This window comes from Pleurodeles waltl, chromosome 6 (assembly GCF_031143425.1).
Source record: "Pleurodeles waltl isolate 20211129_DDA chromosome 6, aPleWal1.hap1.20221129, whole genome shotgun sequence".
Lineage (NCBI taxonomy): Eukaryota > Metazoa > Chordata > Amphibia > Caudata > Salamandridae > Pleurodeles > Pleurodeles waltl.
The window spans coordinates 611489590-611513985 of NC_090445.1; the positions used below are offsets into that span (position 1 = coordinate 611489590).

Below are 24396 nucleotides of genomic sequence, written 5' to 3' on the forward strand. Positions count from 1 at the left end.
TATGAATCAAATGCATGGGGCTGCTGCTTGCTTAGCACAATCTAAGGGTAGATTAGCACTCGATTATCAGAGTGCTGCACGAAAACGGGCCGACTTGTTTTTCTGCTGTTTTGCGCTTCTTTCTGAGACACCGATTTGATTGCGGTTGCCTTTTTGCCCCGTGAGTACCGGTACTCTCTTTGGCCATGGAGAAGTTCCGGTATTCAAGGGCAGGAAATTCAAAAGTGCCGGTACTTAGTACCGGTGAGTACCGGCCCATTTAAAGCACTGTCCTCAACTATAAAATAAATTTAAAAACAAAAAAACCAGGGAGATATAACATATAAACACTTTGTTCAGAACGTGCTCAGAAGAACAGTATTTTCTACGTACCTACACATTTCCTTTCTACTCAAATACTTTCGCTGACCTCTTACTCACTGCGGTTAATCGATATCACACTGTCCCCGTTACTCACATATATAGTCCTTCAGTCTCTCTGGTGGTGACAGGCGGGGTCGCAAATGGTACCTGCCCATCCCTCTTCTTCGAATCACCTCACGGCTGTCTTCCTCCACTGGCACTTCTCCCCGCTGGTTCTCCTCGGTCTGTGCCGGGATCTCCAGAGGTGCAACTTCTCTCTCTCCTACTTCATCCTGGGTTCGTGAAGGACTGCTCCTCAGCCCGTTCTCAGCGGAGGGACCTGGTCTCCTGAACTCTTCATCTTCTCTCTCTTGACTCCTCTTGTTTCCGCTCCCTTGACAATCCAGATGATCTCCGTGATATGTCTTGAAACACGATATGTTCCTTGTCACTACTTCACTTCCTCTTGTAGCTGTCACCAGTGTTCCCTTTACTCGTGTGACTGTCCACAGACCTGATTCGAAAGGTGTTTTGAACTTTCCTCCCGGATGTCAATTCTTCATTAGTACCACCTCCCCTATCCTCAGATATCTGGTACATGCTCTCCTTTTCTTTGACATCCGCTCGTTGTGGACCTGTCTTTGTTTCAGTCTTGTTTCCACTTGTCTTTGCCTGTCTTTCATCTGTCCCTGTGCCGCTGTCATGGTATCCACTTGGGGAATGGTGTCCCTTACTTGTAGTTGCATACAAATATGGCTCGGTGGTACACCGGTGGTGCTATGGGGGGTCAGGCGATATTCTCTCAAGAATTCAAAAATGGCACAGTCTATGTTTTTCTCTCTCACTACCGCAATCCTCAGTACTTTGTTTAGGGTCCTCATAAATCGTTCAACTTCTCCATTGGCTTGAGGCCAACGTGGAGTGATTTTCCGATGTTGGATAGCATGTGATGCCAGATATGCTGCAAAGTCATGGCTAGAAAACGGGGGACCATTGTCAGTTCTTAGTTCTTGTATCATCCCATGGGTGGCCATTATTTTCTCTAGACTTGGTACCACTTTTTCTGTGACCGTAGATTCTAGAAGCTCGACCTCTGGATATTTTGAGAAGTCATTGATCACCACCAGCATGTGTCTTCCATCCGGTAAGCTCCCCAGATCTGCGCTCGCTCTCTGCCAGGGCGTTGATGGAATGGATTCTGTGATGATGGGGGGTGGCGGATCCGTCGGCCCCACCAATTGACATACATGACACCTCTGTATGGTCCTCTCCACCCGGGTGTCTAGGTCTGGGAACCACACTTTACTTCTCAGTCTGGCCTTAGTTTTTACCATACCCTGGTGGGTGGTGTGGGCCAAATCCACTGTCCTTTGCCTCAGGCTGTCCGGGATGACCAGCCGACTTCCTCGCAACAGGCAGCTTTCAGGCGACACGGCCAGCTCATGCCTGACTCGAAATAATGCTTGTAGGTTGTGATTGGCCTCCTCTGTTCTTAGATTCAGATTCTGTTTCAACAGGTGCCATCTCCCATCACTGACACAGGACATTGCCAATTGCAAAACCTTATCTTCTTTTGTTGCGTCCTGTATTTCCTTCAGGGACATTGGCAGTGGCCGGGATCTCTCCACTACCAACTTCACATACTCCTCCGTATTCTCAGTCTCCTCTTCTTCGGGCACGGTAATTGATCTTGCGTGTCTAGACAAATAGTCTGCTGGGTTTTGTGCCCCGGGACGGTATACCACAGAGAGTTGGTACCCTTGTAGTTGAAGGATCCATTTTTCAATCCTCGGGGGAGGCTGTGAGGCTGTTTTGTTGAACAACGGTATCAGTGGCTTGTGGTCAGTGTATACCACGAATGGGTGACCATATATGTACAGATGATAGTGGCGACAGGCCCAATTGACTGCTAGCGCCTCCTTCTCTATGTGTGAATATCTTTGCTCCGTTACTGTCAAAGCTCGACTGGCGTACGCCACAGGGGCCCAGTCACCATCTTTCTCCTTTTGGGACAACACGGCTCCGAGACCTGTTGGGCTCGCATCCACTGATAGCTCTGTTTCTTTTGCTGGGTCAAAAAAGACTAGAGTAGTCTCTGCCGATAGGGCCTGCTTTGTGTCCTGAAATGCCTTTTCCTGCGTCGCATTCCACTCCCACGGAGTGTGAGCCTTAGTTAACTCCCGTAGTGGGGCCGTGAGGGAGGTTAGATTGGGAATGAATCTCCCACAATAAATTACCATCCCCAGGAAGCTTCGAACACCTGTGACTGATGTAGGGGGGGTGCTGACTTTATATCTGCTACTTTCTCTGGATCAGGTTGGACTCCTTTCTCTGAGAAGTGATATCCGAAGAACGCAATGTCTCTCCTCAGAAATTCACACTTTTCTCGATGTAATGTCAGTCCATGGGTGTGCAGTCGTTGGAATACTGCTCGTATCCTCTGTAAGTGTGCCTCAACTGTGGGTGCATGTACTAGGATATCATCACTTACATTGATGACTCCCTCCAGGCCAGCCAGGACGCCTCTTATTGTGTCCTGGAAAACTTCAGCCGCGCTGGCGATCCCGAAACTCAGGCGTCGGTATCGTCTTAGTCCCACATGGGTGGAGAAAGTGGTGATGGCTCGAGACTCCGTAGCCAACATTATTTGGTGATATCCAGCTCTTAGATCCATTTTTGAGAACCATTTGGACCCGCTGACCTCCGCCATTATGTCATCCACTGTAGGGGTGAGGTGACGCTCCCTCCGGATCGCCACGTTTGGGAGGCGCATATCTACACATATGCGTACCTTCCCTGGTTGTTTGGGTTTCCTGGTGATCACAATAGGCGACACCCATGGTGTTGGCCTTTCTACCTTTTCAATTATGTCCACTTCTTCCAGTTTCCTTAGTTCTGCCTCCACTTGTGGGCGGAGATGAAATGCGATGCGTCGGTGCTTTAACGCGACTGGTTCTATGGACTTGTCAATGTGTCGTTTTATTTGACGGTCTTTCAGGCAGCCAATGCCTTGGAATAGATCTGCGTATTCTTCCTGTAGGCTTTCTAGCTCTCCCACGTGGATGCTGAACGCGAATGTCACCAGTTTCAGTTCTTCTGCAGTGCGGCAACTGAGCAGCATCCCTGTTCCTCTCTTAGTGACATACACCTTGGATTGTACCGTTACATCACCATGATTGATGTCCGTCACGAAAACTCCCGCCATTGGGAGGGGTCTTGTTGATCCGAACGTGAATACTTGTACTGTCGTGCGCCTTAGAGGGGGGTGATGCGGCATTCTGTCAAAATCAGATTTCGCCAGTATATTAATTGAGGCTCCTGTGTCAATTAGGGCCGTTACTTGGTGTCCCGATACTTGGACTTGGCATTTTGGGATTTTCTTTCGGCTCTGGCATCCTGGTTCAGTTGCATGGATTATGTACACGGTTCCTTCTGGCTCATCATCGTCATCCATGTCCGGGATCAGGTCTGGTGGTTGTACTGCTTTGGCCCCTTGACTTGTCTTTTGTCTGTCCCCTCTCGCTCTGGTATTTGAACGGCAAACTTTTGCGAAGTGATTTAGTTTTTGGCAGTTGGTGCACTGTTTTCCCAGAGCAGGGCATTTACCTTGGTGTGGGAACGTTCCTCCACACATGTAGCATGAACGGTGCGCCCCTGTCGATCTTGACTTGTCCTTCTTTTTTGTTGCGCTGCTTGATGCTATAGCATTTATCGGTTCTGTTTTGATAGTTTGTGCGAGCGCCGATTCCATGTGTGCTGCTCTTACCCTAGACAACTCTTTTGATCTGCCCATCGTCAGCATGTCAGCCATGGTCATGCCTGGGATCTGGAGGATGTGTTCTCTTAATTTTGTCGAGTGGCATCCTTGGATAAATTGCGCTCTTATTTCATCATCCGGGTCAGGCAATGTGCAAGTGCTTGCTAGTTCCTTTAATCTTGCATAGTATGTGTCTACCGATTCATCTGATTGCTGTCTGGCTTGTTGCAGTAGGAACCGTTCGTAGTCAGGATTTGCCATGGGTTCAAAATATGCGGTTATTGCCCTTTTTAGCGTTCGGTATGTGAATGGGGGCCCTTCTTCAGCCACTGTTTTGCTGATTCTGTGTAGCATCGCTCCTCCCATGTGGAGAAGCATCGGTCTTTGTCTATCCGGGTCTAGTGCGACAGCTGCAAAATAATTTTCTAAACGTTCCACCCAGGATTTCCATTTTGAGGCCTGTGCTGATGGGGGCCTTTCCATGATAAAAGGCTCTATGACTGGGAACTTGGCCATTTTTTTTTTTTTTTTTTGTGTGACCCCCTCTTTATTTCCTTGACCTCTGTCTATTCTGTGTGTATTCTGTTGTCCTTCTCTGTTTATTCATCTGTCTGTATATATTTTATTTTATTTTATTTTTTTGATCCTATTTGCCCTTTTCCTTTCTGTGTATTGCTCTGGGGCCCGGTTATCTGTGTCCCTTCATTTCTGGGCCTCGCTCACCCGGAAGGCGGGCTACGCTCCTCCTCACCTTTTTTTTTTTCTGTGGTTGCCGGCCGGTCTCCTAGGGCCCAGTGTGGGGGCAGGGTGAAATATTCTTTTGGAGCGCGCGTCACCTGCTTTTGTAGTGTTCCTCTCGCGCGGGGCGTCGGTGCTCACTCCCGTATTTCCAAACTGATGTCTTCACCACCTTTAATTTCGCTTCGAGCGTTTCTTTCCTTTCGGCGCGCATTTATGAGCTGCCGGGGGTCGCGCCGCTGCTCTTCCTCCACGTGGGGTTTATCTCCCCCTCGTCGCCAATTTGTTCCGTATCACATCGGAGTATGAATATGAGGCTCCGATTCCACAGCGCGCTTCCACACTCACCGCGCGCATAAATGATTTACACGGGACACGCAGTTGCTTTGCCACGGCTGCCGAACTGCCCGCGCCTGGCGTGTGCAGCCTCTTTATTTCTTTTTCCCACGTCCGGGGTCTCAACCATTTCCCCTTCCAACAGCAGGACGAGATAACTTTCACAGCCGGCAATGACACAGGCTGTGTAAACAGACACCCCTGTCCGCCGGGTAACTTGGGGAGGTCCCAACATAACAATGCGTGCACATCTAGGGCAGACTGATACTCGATCATCAACAAATTCCCAAGTTTGTGGGTAGTCAAAAACTTGCAGAAACGTTTTCTCCCTGTGTCAGGGCAGAGTTTTATTCATGTATAGGTGGAAACGGGGCAGGAAGGCATTGCACTCAACAGTAAAAACAATATTGCCTCTGGAAAGTGTAATTAGGTGGAAATATGGCTCATTGTTTTGCCAGTGTTTACAGAACAGACGGTAGACTGTGGTTATCAAAGTAAACATCAAATGGTGATAACATCTCTGAGCTCTGAAGTTGCCAGATTATTACCAAAATGGTTAATAGGGAGTGTTTATTTATATCAAGGAGTTTAAAAGGGTAGAATGCCTTTCCCAAATAAAGTTATGTTTTCTGCAAGGAAGGAACATATCAGATTATACGCAGGTGTAGTCCCAAAGCAAGGACACTTTATTTATCTATTGAGAATTTAATGAGATGACGTTGGGTATACGAAAGTTTAAAGGAAGCAAAAAAATAATGTTTTAAAACTTTTGTACAACAAAAATAATTTGACAACAGCTCTCACATTTTGGAATATAGACCATAGAGAGCATTTTAGACCTTTATCCATAAACGTGTTCTCGTTGTTAGATAGCAAAATATTTTGTAACTATGATGCAATTTAGAAAAGAACTGAAAAAGATGAAATGGTCTGCCAGGTATATGTTGATTTGTACAAAAGAGGAAATAGACTTTGATCATCATTTGGCCGAATTTAGGTATTTAAGAGAATTCTCAATATCTGTTGGCAGTTACTTGGAACTTGGGGAGATTGTTCCAAATTGGAAGTTCTTAGGCAAAACTCAGGATAACAAACCATCATTATATATCAGTCTAATAACACATATTACCAGTAGGATCACTAGACTTACTTCTTATAAGTTATTGGTAGACCCACACTTAAAGGGAAAGCCTTCAGAAATAAAAAGCTTTGAGTTAGACATGTGAGTAGACAAATCACCACTAGTGCATAGATTTAGGTATCAAAGTAGTTGACTGTTATATTGTGAACTCTCAAAGTAAACTTTAAAATGTGGCCATGCTAACCAAGCAGATGAAGATGCATAATATGTAGAACTGTGGGTGATGTGGTATTTGTGAGCATGCACCTGGCCAAGACTTACCTGAGTGGCAGATAATGAAACAACTTGTTTGATGGTGCGCTTCTGGGGTGTAGGTGCTGCTCCCCTCTCCTTCTTGCACTCAATTTCATGATTGGAATGTTGAGACAGTTCAGCCTTTTGTACTCCATCCTCACTTTCTTTCTTGCTTTCAATTATGTAACTAGGTTGCTGCTGTGATTCTGTAGTCCTTGGTTCTCCTGTTTCCCTTTCGTTTATGCACTTAACAGCATGACTGACTTTCTGAAAATGTTCATCTGTCCTGGTACCAGTCTTTTCATTCTCTTTGTTGTGCAGAGTAGAGCCAACAGGTTGCTGGGATGGTACTGGTGTCAATTGTTGATTCTGTTCCTTTTCTTTCTTGCTTTTCGGTGCATGATTGGCTTGCAGAGGATGCCTGGGTTCACTCTCTTGCTTTCTGTCATCCTGCTGCTCCTGTTTGATGGTCTCCAGAATCTCCACTTGCCTCCTCTGACGCCTCCTCTCACGACTTTTCAGTATTTCTAGGAACTTTTTCTCATCGTCATCAGGACCCAGGGACTCTTGAAGTTCTGGCTCATCTATATGGTGGGCTCTAAAACGAAAAATATTTTTTGTCAGTGATATGAAAGCCCTATTAATATAAAACGTCACCCATCACAGATACGGCGCCACCTCTCTCAGATAGGCATCCTCCCTCACAGACTGAGAATAATGAATCATAACCAGGAATCAGTGTTCACATACTGAGCATCATCAGTTATAGGCTGAAAAAGTGACATTCACAAACTAAACGTCATCATGACAGACTGAGAATCCTAATTTACAGACTTGAAATCATCACTCACAAACTGGAATTCATCACAAACTAGTAACATTTTGGAAGCATCACTCGTCTTTCAGACACCAGAAATCACCTGTCACAGACTGGGAATCATCATTCATTGATCACACAAACCACCAGTCACATACTGGCAACATCATTATGCAGCATTGTGTAGACCATTGCTAACAGACTTGGAATAATCGTTTACCATTCATGCAGCAGAAATCAGAAGTCACATGTTGCAAATAATCACTCATCCTTCGCACTCTATAAGCCATCAGTCACAGACTGGCAAGCATCATTCATCAATCTCTCACTATAAATTATCAGTCACAGACTGGCAAGCATCATTCATTAATCATTCACTATAAATCATCCCTCAAAGACTAGTGAGCACCGTCCATAATACTAAAACTTATACAGTGCATAGCCACTTCTTACAGTGTCCCAGTGCTAGGATTCTCACTCCGAGGAAGAAATTGCCCAACATGCTGATCAGTTCTCAACTACACCCAAACAGCCAAGTTTTCAGTTTTTTTCCTAAAAGGAGTTTCAGATGAAGCCTGCCTATTTGCAATAGGGAGAGAGTTCCAAATTTTAGATGCAAGACAGCTAAAGGAGCTGCCTCTAATTCTAATTCTTTAAAATTGGGGGATAACAGCCCATTTTGCTTTGGAACGATCTCAGATTTCTAAATGAGACATAAGATTTAACCATCGCCTGAAGATAGGATGAACCTTGAGAGGAAAGAGCCTTATAGCAGTAGCAGAGATCTTTGAAGGTGAATCTTTGTCTCACTGGGAGCCAGTGAAGTTTCCTAAGTGCTGTATTGATGGAAGTATGCTTAGTTAGATTGAGCACCACCCACACTGCAGCACTCTGTACCCGTTGCAGCCTCCTAAGGCTGGATTTAGTCACACCTAAATAAAGGACATTACAATAGTCCAGCCTGGATATGAGAATGGCCTGGACAACTTTTTTTGGGCAGAATCGGGTAAAAGGTGGAGAATTTTCCTCAAAGATCTCATCATCCCAAAGAATTTCCCTGTGAGAGCTGTGATCTGGTTGTTGAAGGAGAGTGTTTGATCAACCAGATGTCAAGAGTTTTAACCTTAGGCTTGGGAGGGGGTAAGGGACAGAGGAAGTAAGGCCACCACACAACAGCCCAGAAGTTAAGATGCTTGTCCAAAAGGTTTGGAGACCTGAGAGGTATGTTCCTGCAGAAATTAGGCATGCCAAAGCAGGGCTTTACCACCTATACCGCAGCTCTGGAGCCTCTCTATCAAGATATTGTGAATTACAATGTTGAGAGCGGCACTGAGGTCCAGAATTAGGATAGCCACAGTGTTGCCATCATCTCTAATCTGACAAACTGACTCGGGGGCTAGCAGCAAGGTTAATTCGGTGCTGCAGGAGGGACGGAAGCCTGATTGTGTCCTATGGAGGAGGTCACTATCCCCCATAAAGGTAGAAAGCTGCCTATTCACATGCTCCTCTACAATCTTAGAGAAGAGTTATAGCAGCAAAATAGGACAATATTTTTCAGGCTTAGAGGGATTGAGTACTTGTTTTTTTTTTTTAGAAATGGGACGATCATTGTGTGTTTCCAATACTGGGGGACACAGCTGGAAGACAAAGAGCGGTTCAATAATTCATAAAGGACAGGCTGGATTATCTCACTGCCCTGTACTAAAGTGGAAGGAGATATTGGGTCTAATGGGGAGCCAGATTTGATGGCAGAACATAAGGATGTTACTGTCAACTGATGAATCAAATCATGTCTTAAGCTGAGGGTAGTTTCAAGCTTCAACTGGTAATGCTAGCATAGCACCGCAGCATAGATATTCTCCACTTGTTAAGAAGAACGAGGCTAGATCATTACAACTCATCTAATGGAAAGGGTGAGGGCTGAATTGAAGATAACTAGTAAGATATTTGACAACAGAAAAAATTCACATGAAGTGTTATTGGACTATTGGATTTTTTCAGTGTAATAATTTTGGAAGGACTCATTAATAAGCTGGTGATATGTTTTAAGTGCTGCCTTATAGTCAGATCTGCAAGCTAGGTTATAGCCTCTGTGCTAAAGGTGTTGCGCCACGGCAGCGTCCTAGGGCCGCTGCGGCGCAACATACAGGGAACGCGGCAGCCCGCGAGCAGACCGCGGGGAAAGCCGCGGCTCAGATTCAGGGTCGCAGCACACGCCGCGGCCCATTTCTCCGGCCGCCTGTTCCAGGGCAGGCGCAGCAGGATAGAAGACCCCGAGTCGGGTCTCGATCCTTGCCGCGTTTAGCGCGCTCAGCGCGCGCAGCACATTTTATTAACTAACACACATCAGGGATTCCCTGGGGAACCCTCCTTGCCACCACTTACCTTTTACACGGCCAAAAGCCGTATGCATGCACATGGCTCATTTTTATGCATGCTTTTCCCCTTCCCAGCATGCTGTTCACTTCCTCTTTTCCCTGCATGCATTTTTCCCTTTTCTTAGGAGCATGTTTTCTATTCTAGTTTTAATCTTTTTCCCAAACCAAGATGGTGGTTTTACTACTTCCTGTTTAGGGGTATATAAGGGAAATCTATCTTTCTTCTCATTGTGTTGCAACACTCCTGTGGTGGTAGTCACGCTCCGGCTGGTTTCCTTTCGTGGCGCCAGTTGTTCTTGATCTGTCTTCCGTCTCCAGAATTCCAGAATTCCAGAATCTTAAGTCCTAACGTCCTTGCGTCCTCCTTCTGTTTCAGGGAGTTCCTGTTGGAGGTTTTTTACCCTTTTGGGGTTTTTCCTCTGGGACTCCTTCTGGAGGGCACGGACTGTAGTGGCTTACTATTGTCAAACAGCACCGTGGCTACCGGAAGGGGTCGCCCCTACCTCGGCCAGAGCAGAACTTGCAGGAACCAGGGCCGCTCACCACCTCTCTCCCACCTCGACGGTAGGCCCAGGGTGAATCGTGACAAAAGGTGCTAATGCCGCTTACACTTATTTTTAAGAATAAAAAGTTTGTCACTAAGCCACTCAACCGAAGGCTTTTAGTCTGAGTTTGACTTGCTTTACAGGAGGGAAATTTGATCCAATGCTTCTCTAAGCCTGCCGTCTAGTAGTACACTGGCCTTATCTACACAATTGGCCACGGTGGCACAACAACTCTCAAGAGCATGACTGAACTTTTCAGGGGAAACTCTGGACCATTGCTGTATCCTTGAATGGGCGAGATCGTGGTTCACTGGTGCCTTGTCATACAATATATGTATTGGGATGGCAAGACGATCTGACCAGGCCAGAGGGAGGGGTGACTGAGTTTCAATGTGTGCTATGTTGGTAAGAACAGGGTCAAGAATGTGCCCTGATCTATGAGTGGGGTAAGATTTAGTTGGGAGAGTTGTAAGCTCTCCATTTCATCAATTATCTTTAACTGGTGAACAGTGGGTGTGGTCAAAATGGGTGTTTAAATCGCCTACTAACCAAGAAGCTGCTAGCATAGAGATAAAGCAGCATAGAGATAAAGCAGATGGCGTGTTAGCTAGTAAAGTGGAAGATTTGGACAAGGGACCTGGGGCCGGTAAATCAGAGCTCCTGACACAGCAACATTATTAGAAAGAGGATGCTTTGCAACCCTCAATAGAGAGTTCAGAGAGCATCCAATGAAAATCCTGTTTAATGGTAAAGGCAATTCTCCCCTGGCCCACAGCTGCCTGTAATGTCTAACAATGGCAAAGCCTTGCAGAATGGCATACCCTATGTCTGGGGCAGAGTCCTCATTCTGCCATTTCTCAGACAGAAAGACTGCATCCGGCATGTGCTCCTCAAAAAAATTGTGCATCTCGAGTTTGTGCTTCACCAGCAATCTATAGTTTAGAGAATTTTTTTTAAAAGAGTAACAAGGTTGTGGCACAGGACTTGTTTCGCCTAACAACGGCATGGGGGCTAGGATTCACATTCTGAAGCTAACAATAGCCCACCTCCAAAAAAGGGGCATGGGCAAGGCATGAAGACACACCAAACAAGCGTTTGCAATGCAATAGGTCTCGCATTTGGGAGAGTTAGAGCTATTGGCGTTGTAAATGACAATGGCCCTCATTCTGACCTTGGCGGGCGGCGGAGGCCGCCCGCCAAAGTCCCGCCGTCAGATTACCGTTCCGCGGTCGAAAGACCGCGGCGGTAATTCTGACTTTCCCGCTGGGCTGGCGGGCGGTCGCCTTCAGACCGCCCGCCAGCCCAGCGGGAAAGAGGCTTCCACGATGAAGCCGGCTCGGAATCGAGCCGGCGGAGTGGAAGCTGTGCGACGGGTGCAGTTGCACCAGTCGCGTATTTCACTGTCTGCGCAGCAGACAGTGAAATACATGTAGGGGCCCTCTTACGGGGGCCCCTGCAATGCCCATGCCAGTGGCATGGGCACTGCAGGGGCCCCCAGGGGCCCCGCGACCCCCCCTACCGCCATCCGGATCCCGGCGGTCCGACCGCCGGGATCTGGATGGCGGTAGGGGGGGTCGGAATCCCCGCGGCGGTGCAGCAAGCTGCGCCGCCGTGGAGGATTCAATGGGGCGGCGGTACACTGGCGGGAGCCCGCCAGTGGTGCCGGTCCGACCGCGGCTTTACCGCCGCGGTCGGAATCCCCATTGGAGCACCGCCGGCCTGTCGGCGGTGCTCCCGCGGTCCTCCGCCCTGGCGGTCAAAGACCGCCAGGGTCAGAATGACCACCAATGTCTTTTACCTATGTGTTTTGTTTTGGAGTGTAGTGGATTATGCCAGGTGCCACAGCTACTCCCAGGCCTGTTGCTGCAGGAGAGAGGTCACAACAAGGCCGCCATCTGGGGAGTGTTTTTACCTCATTCCTAAAGACTGGCTGTGATATTATACACAGGGTGATGGGGAAGCACTCTGTGTCTGTGACAGTGACTGTGGGGTGTATTCAAGGTGGGGGCTCTTCAAATAGGAAGCAGTGCTATTCGAGCTCTGTTTTAGACAGCACTTCTGGAAGTGGGATCTGCAAGGTCACAGTAACTGTGAGGGGACTGTCAAAGCCATGACACCAGTGAATTCTGAGAGGAGGAAGTGCTGGAATTTGCTCCACTTTTGTGCCCTATCATATGCTGCTTCTCTCTCTGTGACACCTTTGTGTTAGCTTCTTTGCGCTACAGGGCTAAGGAAAATGGCTGCCTCTACAAACTGAACTCTAGCTGAAAAGGTCCAACTTACTTCCAAAGGCTAGATGTTTTTTGCTATCAAGGTTGAGGCCGGGAAGTGCTTGGGTCTGGAGTCACAACTCCTTTTCCACCATTTTGGAGACAACACCTTTTGCCAGTTTCTTGCCTAAAACTAACCTATGTGCTTGGTTGGTGACCCTCCAGAGGTTATCAAGAGCACATGCTATCTCCTAGTGTTAAGCTCTACTCAAGTCATTTGGTTAATGCACCCAATATAGAGGTCTTGACAGAACGAGAATGTTGCAGATTGCAATCCTTACATAGCTCTTTCACCTCTTCATCTCTGCAAGGTTGATGCAAATGAACTAAAGTGATTTTGTTAAGAATGGCACCTGTTTTGCAGTGCTATGAAATGGCAGAACCTGTATTACAAAGCTCTATGTAAAAACACAAGTTATTTCCAGACTGCCCCAACAGCACCAGACAAAGAACCCTATGGGAGAGGATGTAGCGTAAGGGCCAGAGCTGCAGACTTTGAATCTTGGGAACACAGTTTAAGTCTCGGCACCGGCTCAACATCCTGTGATTCTCTGCAGATCACTTAATCTCCCCTTGCTACCAAAAATGAATGTGTTCTTGTGTAATGTAACTGATGTTCATGTCAAGGGCTGTAATACCTTTGCATCAAGTTTATGCTATATAAAATTGCAAAAAGATAAATAAATAAAGCACTCCAATATCTTCATGTTGAGTTTGCGCTACATAAAACTGCAAAAAAAAAAAAAAAAAGACTCGGAAGACATTGCAAAGAAACAGCAAGATGTCCGAAAACTAGGAAGAAACAGCATACGACCACGGAGTGCAAAGAGGCGAGGCAAAGCTGCATGGTGATATTTCAATAATCCATGTAACGGAGTCAGTCTCCAAGGCGGTAACAAACATCAAGGGATGTTTTAAAGGGAGGCCCAGAAACCAATGAAAGTGATGGGCATGAAATGGCCGTGGTCAAGGCCCACAGAATAGATTACAACATGTCGAGAAGAGCAGCGATTGCACGCTGCTATGCTCGATCTAAAAATGGGAAGGACAACAGAAATCTAACCAGAGCCCAGCAACTCCCTTCCCTACCTCTCCAGGAGTACTGTAACCAAAAGTGCAACAGTAAAACAAGAATGGCAGAATTTTAGTAACACATAAACTGAATAAAATCGCCAGGGGCAGCTTCTTTAAGATGGCTCCCAAGAATGTTTGAGGCAGGCACCTCCAGCGTGGTGAAGCTATGTACAAGGAAATTAAAGGCAACAGTGTAAACAGTGTAGCAGCTGCCCTTTACAGCAGTTGTAGGCGAGCGTAATCGTAGCCGTAGGCAAGTGCTCCCCCCCGGAAGCCAGATTCAGCAATCAGTCATCAGAAACCATTAGTCACAGACCAGGGACCTTATTTAGAATGGTTACCTCATTATTCACTAGGATACAAAAGTATTTTACAGACAGTGATTCCACGTTCGCAGACCCAGAAACACCATTAACAGACTGGAAACCATCACTCATTGATAACACCTCATCATTTACAGGCCATGAATAATCATTCACGGACTATGAGTCTTGATCCAGTGATTCCAATGACTTTTGATTAAATATTTATGCCGAATAGATGCAAAGCAGAACTGCTCATCAGTGCACTGTGCCTCACCTATGATATACTTTTGTTTTCTCTCCCTTCACGGACTAATGGTGAATGAGTAAAGATACCTGGGGTCTATAATGAAGTCCCTGCTTTATAGAACTGTAGGAGAACTGCACAAACAGAGTCTGAGCATCATGGGGAGAAGGACACAAACAGGTCAGTGAGTTCTGAAGTTGTCTGACACCTCGTTTCTACTTTTGTCTTGATACACACCCCAGAGGGCATCACAGCTGTTGAAGTAATGTCATAATCACGGTGGTGGCCTTTAATTAAATTAGCTGTCTGAGCTGAAAAATAACTTATAAGTAAGTGATCTGTGGTGACCCAAAACACATTTGGGTAGGTTTAGCTTAGAGTCTGTCTACTCTAAGTAAATGATGTAAACACAATTCAGAAGGTTTCTACCTAAACGCTTTTGCAAGGGCATGACAACATTTAGGTTCCTTTGCCTATTTTGTACAATGCTTTAGTGTCACAAAGTGAGATCGACTGAATGATGGATATTGTGACCATCAAAACATCTGTAGTTGAAGTGTAAGGATGTGTGAAGGACTAGAACAGATAGACCTGGCTCTTTTGGTACAACGGCAGATGCTACTTTTTTGTGAAACTAAGCACAGAGTCTACAACCCAGGTATGTAGCCACACAGACAATGTGATTCTGACTGTAGACCACGTAGCATAAACATCTTCTGGGTCTAATTCACTAAGCCATTTTCTGCCATAGTCCAAAGTTGGTCCATTTAAACCAGCCAAGTATTCCAAGAGGATATCTAGCACGTACAAGTACATTTATTAGTTCATAAAGGCACATCACAACTGCGCACAATTACAAAGTAGTAAGCCACATGCAAGAAGTGGGAGAGAGGGACGATCAGTGGGTGTTTTGCTTTGAAAGTTTGTGAATGCCCATAAATTTGCGAGTTTGTGAACATTCACGGGCTACTCTCCGACACTTTCACAACTTGTAAATTGTCGAAGATTTGCTCCAGCAGCTCTTCTGAAGGGAAGAGAACACTCCCAAATGTCACAATTGTCGTGGAAGATATTTCTCCACCGCAACTGTTTTCCCTCATGACAAAACAGGAAATAATGTGCAATTTTACTACTTTTCTGACTCGAGTCCCTGGAGTACGGCACAAAATCAGAGTGGCATATTCATTTTTGCAGCTATTGGTTTATTGTGGTGTGAAACACCTCGGCTGTCAGCCACACACTGCACAGGTCCGGTCGTGGATCTGATGCAATTTCCAAAGTGAAACCTACCTCTCCAGTGCAGGTCGCTCACTCTCCAACCTTTCGCTTTGAGTCTGTCGAGCTTTTGCAGATTGACTCCCTGCATTTACTTGTTCAACCACAGTTGGGAAGCTGAATGAGAGGTCATCGCTGGTCTCTGTGGATGAGCTTAGGTTCCGATTTCTTCTGCGTTGCTCTCTGATTATCTCCTCCTCGTCTTCCAGAGTCCTCTGCTTGGCGAGGCTGGTAAAGAATGAAACAGAAATGTGTTCATACAAGTAATGTTTAGCAATTATCAATAAATAATTCTATGAACATGTAAGATGACCGTGGGGTATGCAGGTTCAACATTGGATAGGTGATGTATTTGTTTTATTACATTTTCTAAGCATTTTTTACAGCAGTGCAAAAATAGTAAGGGATATTACAAAGTAACCAGATCTAAGGGTTAGGTTTAACAGAAGGACATTGTATATATGATCATAACGGTTCTCATGTGTGGACTAATTACAATGTATGGCAAGAGCACAAGTTATAATTACCATAGGGCACGAGAAATAGTTACTTGAGATAACTACAACAATAACTGGTAAATGTCTGTGTTTTTTTTGTTTAAAATATTACTTTGTTACTGAATGTTTCATCTAACTATAATGTTATCTTAACCTTTGATTTTTTCAGTGAAATTCTAGGCTTTTTTAATGTAAAGTAACATTTTGTTACCCTGTAGACAACCACAACACACCATGCTGCACAAGGCCTTTGACAGTGCACAGCAGTGGGTTGGCCACAGGTCCAAAATATATATATATATATATATATGTTGAACCTGGCACTTTCTGTAGGGTCACCCTCAAACCCTACACCTCTACCCTCCACGTTTTTGCTGAATTTATTTTTGTTGGCTTTAGGACTATGGTCACTTTACCACTGCTAAAAAGTGTTAAAGTGCTTGTGCTCTCACCTTTAAGCATGTTAGAATTGTCTTACACCCTTTAGGCATATATAATTTTCTTGTAAGTCCCTAGTAAAGTGGTACTACATGGGCCTAGGGTCCTGTAAATGAAATGCTACTAGTTGCCAGCAGCACTGAATGTGCCGTCCACTTAAGTAGCCCTTTAAACATGCCTCAGGCTTGCCATTGCAGCCTGTGTGTGAGTTTTAGACTGCCATTTTGAACTGTCAAAATACAACTTCTGCCAGGCCCAAACCTTTCTTTTAATACATATAAGTCACCCATAGGGTCCAATTTTGAAGATGTTTTTTTTCAAAAGTTGGCATTTCCTGCCTTAGCCATTTAGTACCTGCAGTCGGACTCTGGGTCACATGACTGGTTGTAGTTGGCTATTGGACTTTGAGCATTCCTCCAAGACAGCCCCACTCAATAGAGAGCTTAGGTGTGCCTGGATGAGCCATCGCTGGCAAGATGGGAGGGTGGAGTAAGGCACAGCCCACTTACACCAGAATAAGCTTTGTCCTGCCTTTACAAAAAGGATTTCATGCCCCCTGTAGTAAATCTGAAGCCAGGGCAGGGGAGGCATGAAACTTAAGCACTTGAAAGGGAATCTTCTAGAAATGTATCCCCCTTCACAGAAAACATCAGGTATAAATATTGGACATCTTCAGTACACTCCTGGACCTGCGTATGCTAAAGAAAAAGGACTGCTGTGCTGCTTTGCTGCAAGAAGGACTGCTACTTTGCTGTCCCACTTACTGAGAGGGAAGATTGGATGCATGTCCTCCTCTAGAGGGGAGGTGGTGCTGACCAACTTGTGTGGGCTCTGCCATGGCCATGGCAGAGCCCAGGGTGTGCACAGAGTTCATGGGGCCTTTATTGGTACTGAGCCTGGTATACCAGGCCAATAGGTGCACACTTATACAAGGGGAGATTTCATGTTGCGCCTGGCACAGCTTGCCAATAGGGACACCCTTATGAGTGGGTGCTGGATTATGTAGTGAGCCAGGCCCAGGGGGCTTCTCCATGCCCATGTGCCCATGGGAGCTCATATATATGAGGCGCTTGGCATAGATGGTTTCAATATCACTCACCTGGGAATGCAACTTGCACCCTCGTAGTTTTCATATATAGGTACTGGAGCTGACATTACTTGCCAGGGTGTGCAGACTTGTGCACGGGTAATCTAAGATAGGAACTGAGCGTGATAGAACAGGCCAGTATCAGTGCACATGCACCTTTATAGTGGCTTTAACAAAAGATGCCCACGTTCCCTGGTGGTCCTGGGTGTGCGCCACGGCATATGTGCCCAGGGATTGCCGAACATCCATGTGTGTTCGCACTACCTATGAGTACTGCTCTACCCTGGGAGAATGTTCCCTATTAAGTCTGGCTGCAATAGTTGATTGCAGGGGAGCAGCCTCATGATGTTTTAGTACCGTTGGACTAAGGTTGACAAACTCCTTCTGATGGTAAAGAAGCCTTTGTCATTGATGCCCTAGTAATGCCATTTTTAGGTGCTGAAATGGCTCTGATACGTTGTAAATTAGGCTTCATTCCAAGGGTCAGGTGAGTAGAGGACATGTGTGCATTCCCCAGGTGACTGCTATAAAACTCAGGCATCTAGAACAACAGATCCCTGCCATTTGGGGCCTGAATAGAGAGCTGAGGGGAGAGGTTTTTGACACTCAACCTCTCGAAGCCAGGGAATAGCTTCACTAAAGATAAAGATCTACATTCCAGAGCCTCAGGGCAGACAGGGAAGACATTTAGGGGAGACATCTGTGGTTCAAGGGAGAATCCTTTGACCCACCTCCAATTTCAGAGGAACCATCTAGTATAACTAGGGGTACTCAACATCTGCATGTCAGAGTAACTTTTACAGAGATGTGGGACCAGTGGTGCTGGACAGCGTGGGCAAACTGTCAGAGGAATCTGTTGTGCCCTGGAGGATAACTGGCCGAGGAAGGGATCAGCGTTCCCCTTCCTGATTAGAGACTGACCTGGGGCTGATTGCCTGCTGCGTAGCATCCTGAAGTGTAACTCTCGAAGGGCAGGTTGGCTTGTCCCTTTTTCTCTGAGGTGGTCTCAGGGACATTAAAGACCTCTTGAGAGGGACTTAGATTGACAACCGGTAATATCTGGAGGCTGTGCCCTCTGCTGCGTCTACATTGTGTAATGGACTTCACCTAGCGTGGCCTAAGTATTGTGTCAGGAGACCGGCATTGCCTGATGCAAAGCTTACCAGGGACTGCCCCCACTTCAGGTGAGTGGCCCTGACACAGCATCTCCTGGTAGAGAGGTGCGGGCCTAGTAACTTGTGTGCAAATGGGAGTGTCAAGGGCAACTCACATCAACAAGCCCCGAGGATGCCTCTCCATTGAACTGTCTGCCTGGCTGGGCTGGATGCCTCGGAGTCTAACGGCGGCCCCAGTGACCCTCCACCTGTGCTTCGCAGACCTCTGAGTGAACCCCATGTGGGGAGCCTGAACATTTCCTTAATTATTTACTGGCTGTTGCCTTTCTTTTCCCCACCATGACACCGGAACCCTGACACTGGTGACTTAGCTGCGAGTGGTCCAGTAACCAGGGAATGGTTGATGCAATCTTTGGTTCGTAGAGGGGTGGGATAGCTGAAGCTGATTGGTGGGTGAGGTGCAGTTTGGGACCCATGGTAGTCGCAAACACAGTGGCATCCACTATTTGGGTATCAGGGCACCGCACTGAGGTGCCAGGAGTGACTGCGTACAAGTAAGTGTGTGCACGCACCAGCTGATATACGTGGCACCACCCGGCAGTGCAGAGTAGATGTGTGGGAGTGAGTGCAGATGAATGGGAAGGCAGTACTGTGGTGCTGCTGATCACATTTATCCTGTCAGGAAGTTTGTACAGTTGGCAGTACATCTTACTAATGCGACTTCAGACACAGTGCTAAGTAAAAGTGTTGTAAACCTTGTATGTACATTTTGCTGCTAACGTTGGGAACTGGGATGCGCCCTGAATTTATGTGTTACACTGAACTGATTGTGAGGAATTGTCGGGTGGGTCTTGTGCAGACAACGTTTGGCACCTTATGCGGGGCAGGGAGGGAATGTATCTTTTTCCTCATATGATCATACAGTAGTAGTGTTTAACACAGCTGGGCCTCATATCATAGCTTCCATAGCAAATTGGGGCATAGGCCCAGAGTTGCATTTTACCCATTCTGTGTTGACAAGGTACGTGTTGAAAACAATCATTTTATACATACACTGTGTGTGAAGTCTTCTTTGTGCCATGCAGAGTGGTTGTGGCAGGGAAGTGCTGTCTCTTTGCTTCACACATTGCCTCTGTGATACGTCTGACTGCTCTGTGCCATGCTACCCATGGGTGAGCACAGGTTATACAGTAAGTGTAATCACCCACTCTTGACGGGAGTGGTGGGTTCTGCCTGGCTAGGGTCCTGCCTCAGTCAACCAGAATCTGCTGCCTCGAATAGGAACATAACAAGCTCCAGAGGCTCCCTGCAACTGCACACCAGACCTGCTGCCTGGACCTGTAACTGGACCAGCCTGAGCCTTCCCTGGCCTCTGCTGGAGTGAGTTCCTGCCACTCAAGTGATGCCCCTCATTTTCTGGACCATACGTGTGGTCTCACTTAAGCTCCCTTGAAGTTTTGGGCTTTTCACAAATGGGCCTGCTCGCACCAAAAACTTGCCAGCACCAACTTGAAGTTCCCGCAAACCTGGCTCTTTACTCTACAGCGACGGCCAACAAGATCCAACAGCACAAGATCTTTGGTCCATAGCATTGACAGCTCATGGTAACCGCCAATGCAAAGCTCCAGCAAGGACCATCCACAGTGCCAACAGGAGCTTTGTGCTACAATGATTACCATCCGCGACGGCGAGCCGGCTCTTCACTTTACACTGATGGCGATCCCAACAATCTCCCTGCTCCTCGCACCCCATTCCACGTGAATGGAACTTGTTGCGCTGGACTTTGAAGGTAACTCTTTCTGCTGCACTAACCTGCTTTCTTTACCAGTCTCACGCTCCATTGTAGTTCGCTTGAACTTGTGACTTTTACTTAGTCTCACACGACCAGATAGCCGTGAGTATCGCTTTGTGCTTTTTGGTGATATTTTCACTTTAAACTATAAAACTACATATCTCTGGTTCCACTAATAGGATTTTGTCACTTTGGTGTTAAATTATTTATTAAATTATACTCTATTTTTCTACATTGGTGTGGGATTTTACTTGTGTTGTGCTTTCACTTGGTTACTGTTTGAAATGTTGCATAAATACTTTACACATTACTTCAAAGTTAAGCCTGACTGCTCTTTCCCTCTCTCTCTCTCTCTCTCTCTCTCACTCTCTGTCTCTCTCCCTCTCTCTCTCTCTCTATATATATATATATATCTATATATATAGATAGATATATATTAATTACTTAGTGGCAGTCACCATTAGATAGTTATAGTTAGGACCCTGTTTCCATAGAAAAAGTGTTTTTTGACTGCCTATATCTTTGACATTTGTCCGAAAAAAAAAGTGTGCTGGTGATTCTTGCTGTGCATGGGAAGTTTCAGGGTGATCCATCAAGCGGGTGCCGAGAAAAAGGGGAGTCAAAAAACATCTGTTTCCCATTGTTAATTCCCATAGGTGTTTTGAACACGACCACAGCCTGAACCGCTTGACAGAATTACATCAAATTTGGCGGAGAGGTAGGCTTCAGTACGCAGATTACACTTTTTATTATTTGGTGTAAATCTGTTCAGTAGTTTTTGAGATATTAAAGGGGAAATAAATCTGTATATCTAGGGCAGCAGATCTGTCACAACATTTTGGCGAGATCACTGCATATTTGTGAATGCGCGTGCCAACCGGAATGCTGTGGTTGGCTGGCTGCAACCTGACCAGAAAGCTGTGGCCACCATTTTAGGTAATGGGACATGATCCACAGGGCTGAAAAAAAATGAAAAGTGGCATAAGGGTTCAGGGTAGAGAAACCCTGATCCCAGGGCTGTGATATAGGGGTCTTTGAGGGTGAAATTATGTCCTTAAAATATATTTTTTCATGCCACACAATATTTGCGAGTACGTCACAAAGCTCAGTGTGCCCCCGTGTAACATCAAGACGAATTTTCAAATAACTCTGAAAAAAGTTCCCTTGCAAAATCACTCAGACCCTCATGCACCCACTCACTAACTCACTCAGACCCTCACGCATCCACTCACAGAGCCACTCAGACACTGACGCACCCACTCACAGACCCACTCAGACACACATGCACCCACTGACAGGCCCATGCAGACACTGACACACTTACTCAGAGGCTTACTCGGACTCTCATGCACCCACTCACAGACCCACTCAGGCTCTCAAACACCCACTCAGACACGCATGCACCTCCTCACAGACCATCAAAAACATTCCCACATACACTCACAGACACTTACACACCCACTCACAGAGACGCTCTCACGCCCACACAGACACCCTCTTACATTTACTCTCACACCCAGACACTTTCACAACCACTCTCATATTCACATAGACCCTCTCACACCGACTCTCACACCCAGACAGACACTCTCACGCTCAGTCTCTCATCCAGAGACACCCTCTCACACCTATTCTCCAACCCAAAGAGAGAGAGACCCTGTGGCCAACTCCCACCGCACATGGCCAAAGGCAGTGCAGGGTTGGGTGGTTAGAGGGTTGGCTACAGGGACTGGCCACCGTGGTTGGATTAACGTGTAGTAATGAAAATTCCTTTATGTGTAAAAAAACGTAGAAATACGCTGAAAACAACAAAGGTTACAGGGACGTTAGAGCTAGGTTATAGAATTAAAAAAACATAGTTCTTTCAAGTAACTATACCATGCACTGGTAATTACTTGAGATATTACAAGGTGCATGACATCTTCTTTGACATCATTGATGAGAGAAACCTGTACATGGCACGGGCGAGTTATAGTTACCTTAGGGCATAAGTTATAGTTATTTGAGATAACTATAACTGATGAATTTCTATGATTTGGCACTTTTAAAATGTGAGCCTAACTATAACGCCCCTGCAACCTTTGTTTGTTTTTAGTGAATTATCTATTTGTATAGAAAACCGCCTCCAAGGAAAGACAATGCAGGTGCACTTACAGCATAAACTCAGTATCTATTTGAAAGAATACAGACCCTTAATAAATACTGGATTTATAATTTGAGTGTGTGTGCATCGTCTTTCCTTGGAGGCGGTTTTCAATTTAAGTGCCAGGAGCCGTACCCAACTTCACGTGCCACTGCGTGATATATATATATCTATATATATCACTGGAATAGTTGCAGCACTTACCAGGCTGTCACTTGAAGAGGAGAGAAAGAGATTACATAACACGTGTTTGTTGAAAATGGGCCTTCATTGCCATTACGAGTTCTGGTGACATTTACAAACAATGTGAACAAAGGCTGATTAGTTTATAAATGTCAACTGAACCCTGCCATGGCAATATAGGGCAAATTTACACGTTACTCGTTATATATTTTTATATTATATAATTTATTAATTGACACTGTTTGCCTGAGACTCCAGGTATGTCTGTCAATGTTTTGTGAAATGTGTGTTTTTGTTGGGGATAAAGTGATAATATTGAACATGTGTATAATGCAACAATGTGTGTTATTAACAATCAAATTTAAATACTAATTGCTTTGTAAGGAAATTAAAAACATGTATTGTAAAATGTGTGTTTTTTTTTTTAAGTACGTTAACAATAAAGATCACATTTAACAAGACATCGAGGGAAATAGAAATAAAGTGCAATGTGGAACACTGCAACTTGTGACTGACATGGCTCGGTGTTTACATTGTTTATTTTCACACAATGGGAAAGATTCTTTGATAGATGCTTGCATCAAGAATGGGCCTTCAAGGGTGAGTTTGTCAGATGTGCTGATTAATGTTCTAACAACAGCACTATCTTTGTGAACATGTTTTTTCCAGCAGTGAAAGAAAGGTAAAATGCTGTGTTTAACACTTTTTAATTGCTCAGAAAAGCTAAATATCCTGCATATTAATTCAGCACTGTGAATTATAGGAAATAATTTTCAGTTAGACCACTTTTCTGTGAAATAGAAGCTTTGAAACCACTGTCAAACATTCCTTCAAGTATATACACACACACACATATATATATTCACTAAAAAAGCAAAGGTTACAAGGATGTTATAGTTAGATGCAAAGGTTACAAGGATGTTATAGTTAGACTGACATCTTACTTAATCAAAGCCATAGAAATTCAACAGGTATAGTTATATTTATAGTTATACTTATGCTAAAAAACTATAACTCTCAGCCTAAGGTTACTTTCTGGCACAAGTTATAGTTTCTTCAGATAAGTATAACTATAAGTATAATTATAACTGCTACATTTCTATGGTTATGTCTGGATAAAACATCAACCTATCCATAACATCCATGTAAACTTTGTTTCTTTTCAAAGAATTTGTATTTTTTTGTATGTAATGTAAAGTAATATCTAATTGCTGCACGTTGATACAACCACTGCCACGCACTGCCATCGGCTGTGCATGGTGGGGTTGGTAGCAGAGCCTGGCCTATTTCCAGGCCCTGCAGCCAACACTCCCCCGCATGCACCCAACCCCATGCTGCGCACAGCGGGTTTTGGTGTGTGAGTGTTTTTTTTTACATTGATTTTTGGATCCACTGATCCTTCACGAGTTTACACAGGGTAGTCGCGCTGAGCCCCTCAGGGTAGGAGGAACTTGGAAAATGGGAATTGCATCTTGAGTAATGGGCATTAGAAAGATACAGTCTACATGAAAACCTGAAAACCAATTAGCCTAGGTAGGGTGAAATGTGCACCTGTACTGCCCAACCCCTACTCCAAGCCTCACCCCACCCTCACACCCCTCTTTGTTATTAACAATGTCAACAGAAGCTGGGGGATCCTGCCTTACCAGTGTTCGTGTACATCTCTACCCTGTCTGTCACCTACA

General features: G+C 45.5%; 1 protein-coding gene across 1 annotated transcript in view; it reads right to left on the bottom strand.

The window, feature by feature from the left end:
• LAD1 (ladinin 1) overlaps positions 1 to 24396 on the bottom strand; it is a 266379-nt gene that overhangs the window by 190505 nt on the left and 51478 nt on the right. Inside the window, exons 2-3 of the mRNA XM_069238901.1 lie at positions 15472 to 15684; positions 6576 to 7146 (exon numbers count right to left, since the gene is read on the bottom strand). Of these exons, the coding sequence (XP_069095002.1) occupies positions 6576 to 7146; positions 15472 to 15684 (784 nt within the window). The remainder of the gene's footprint in view (positions 1 to 6575; positions 7147 to 15471; positions 15685 to 24396) is intronic.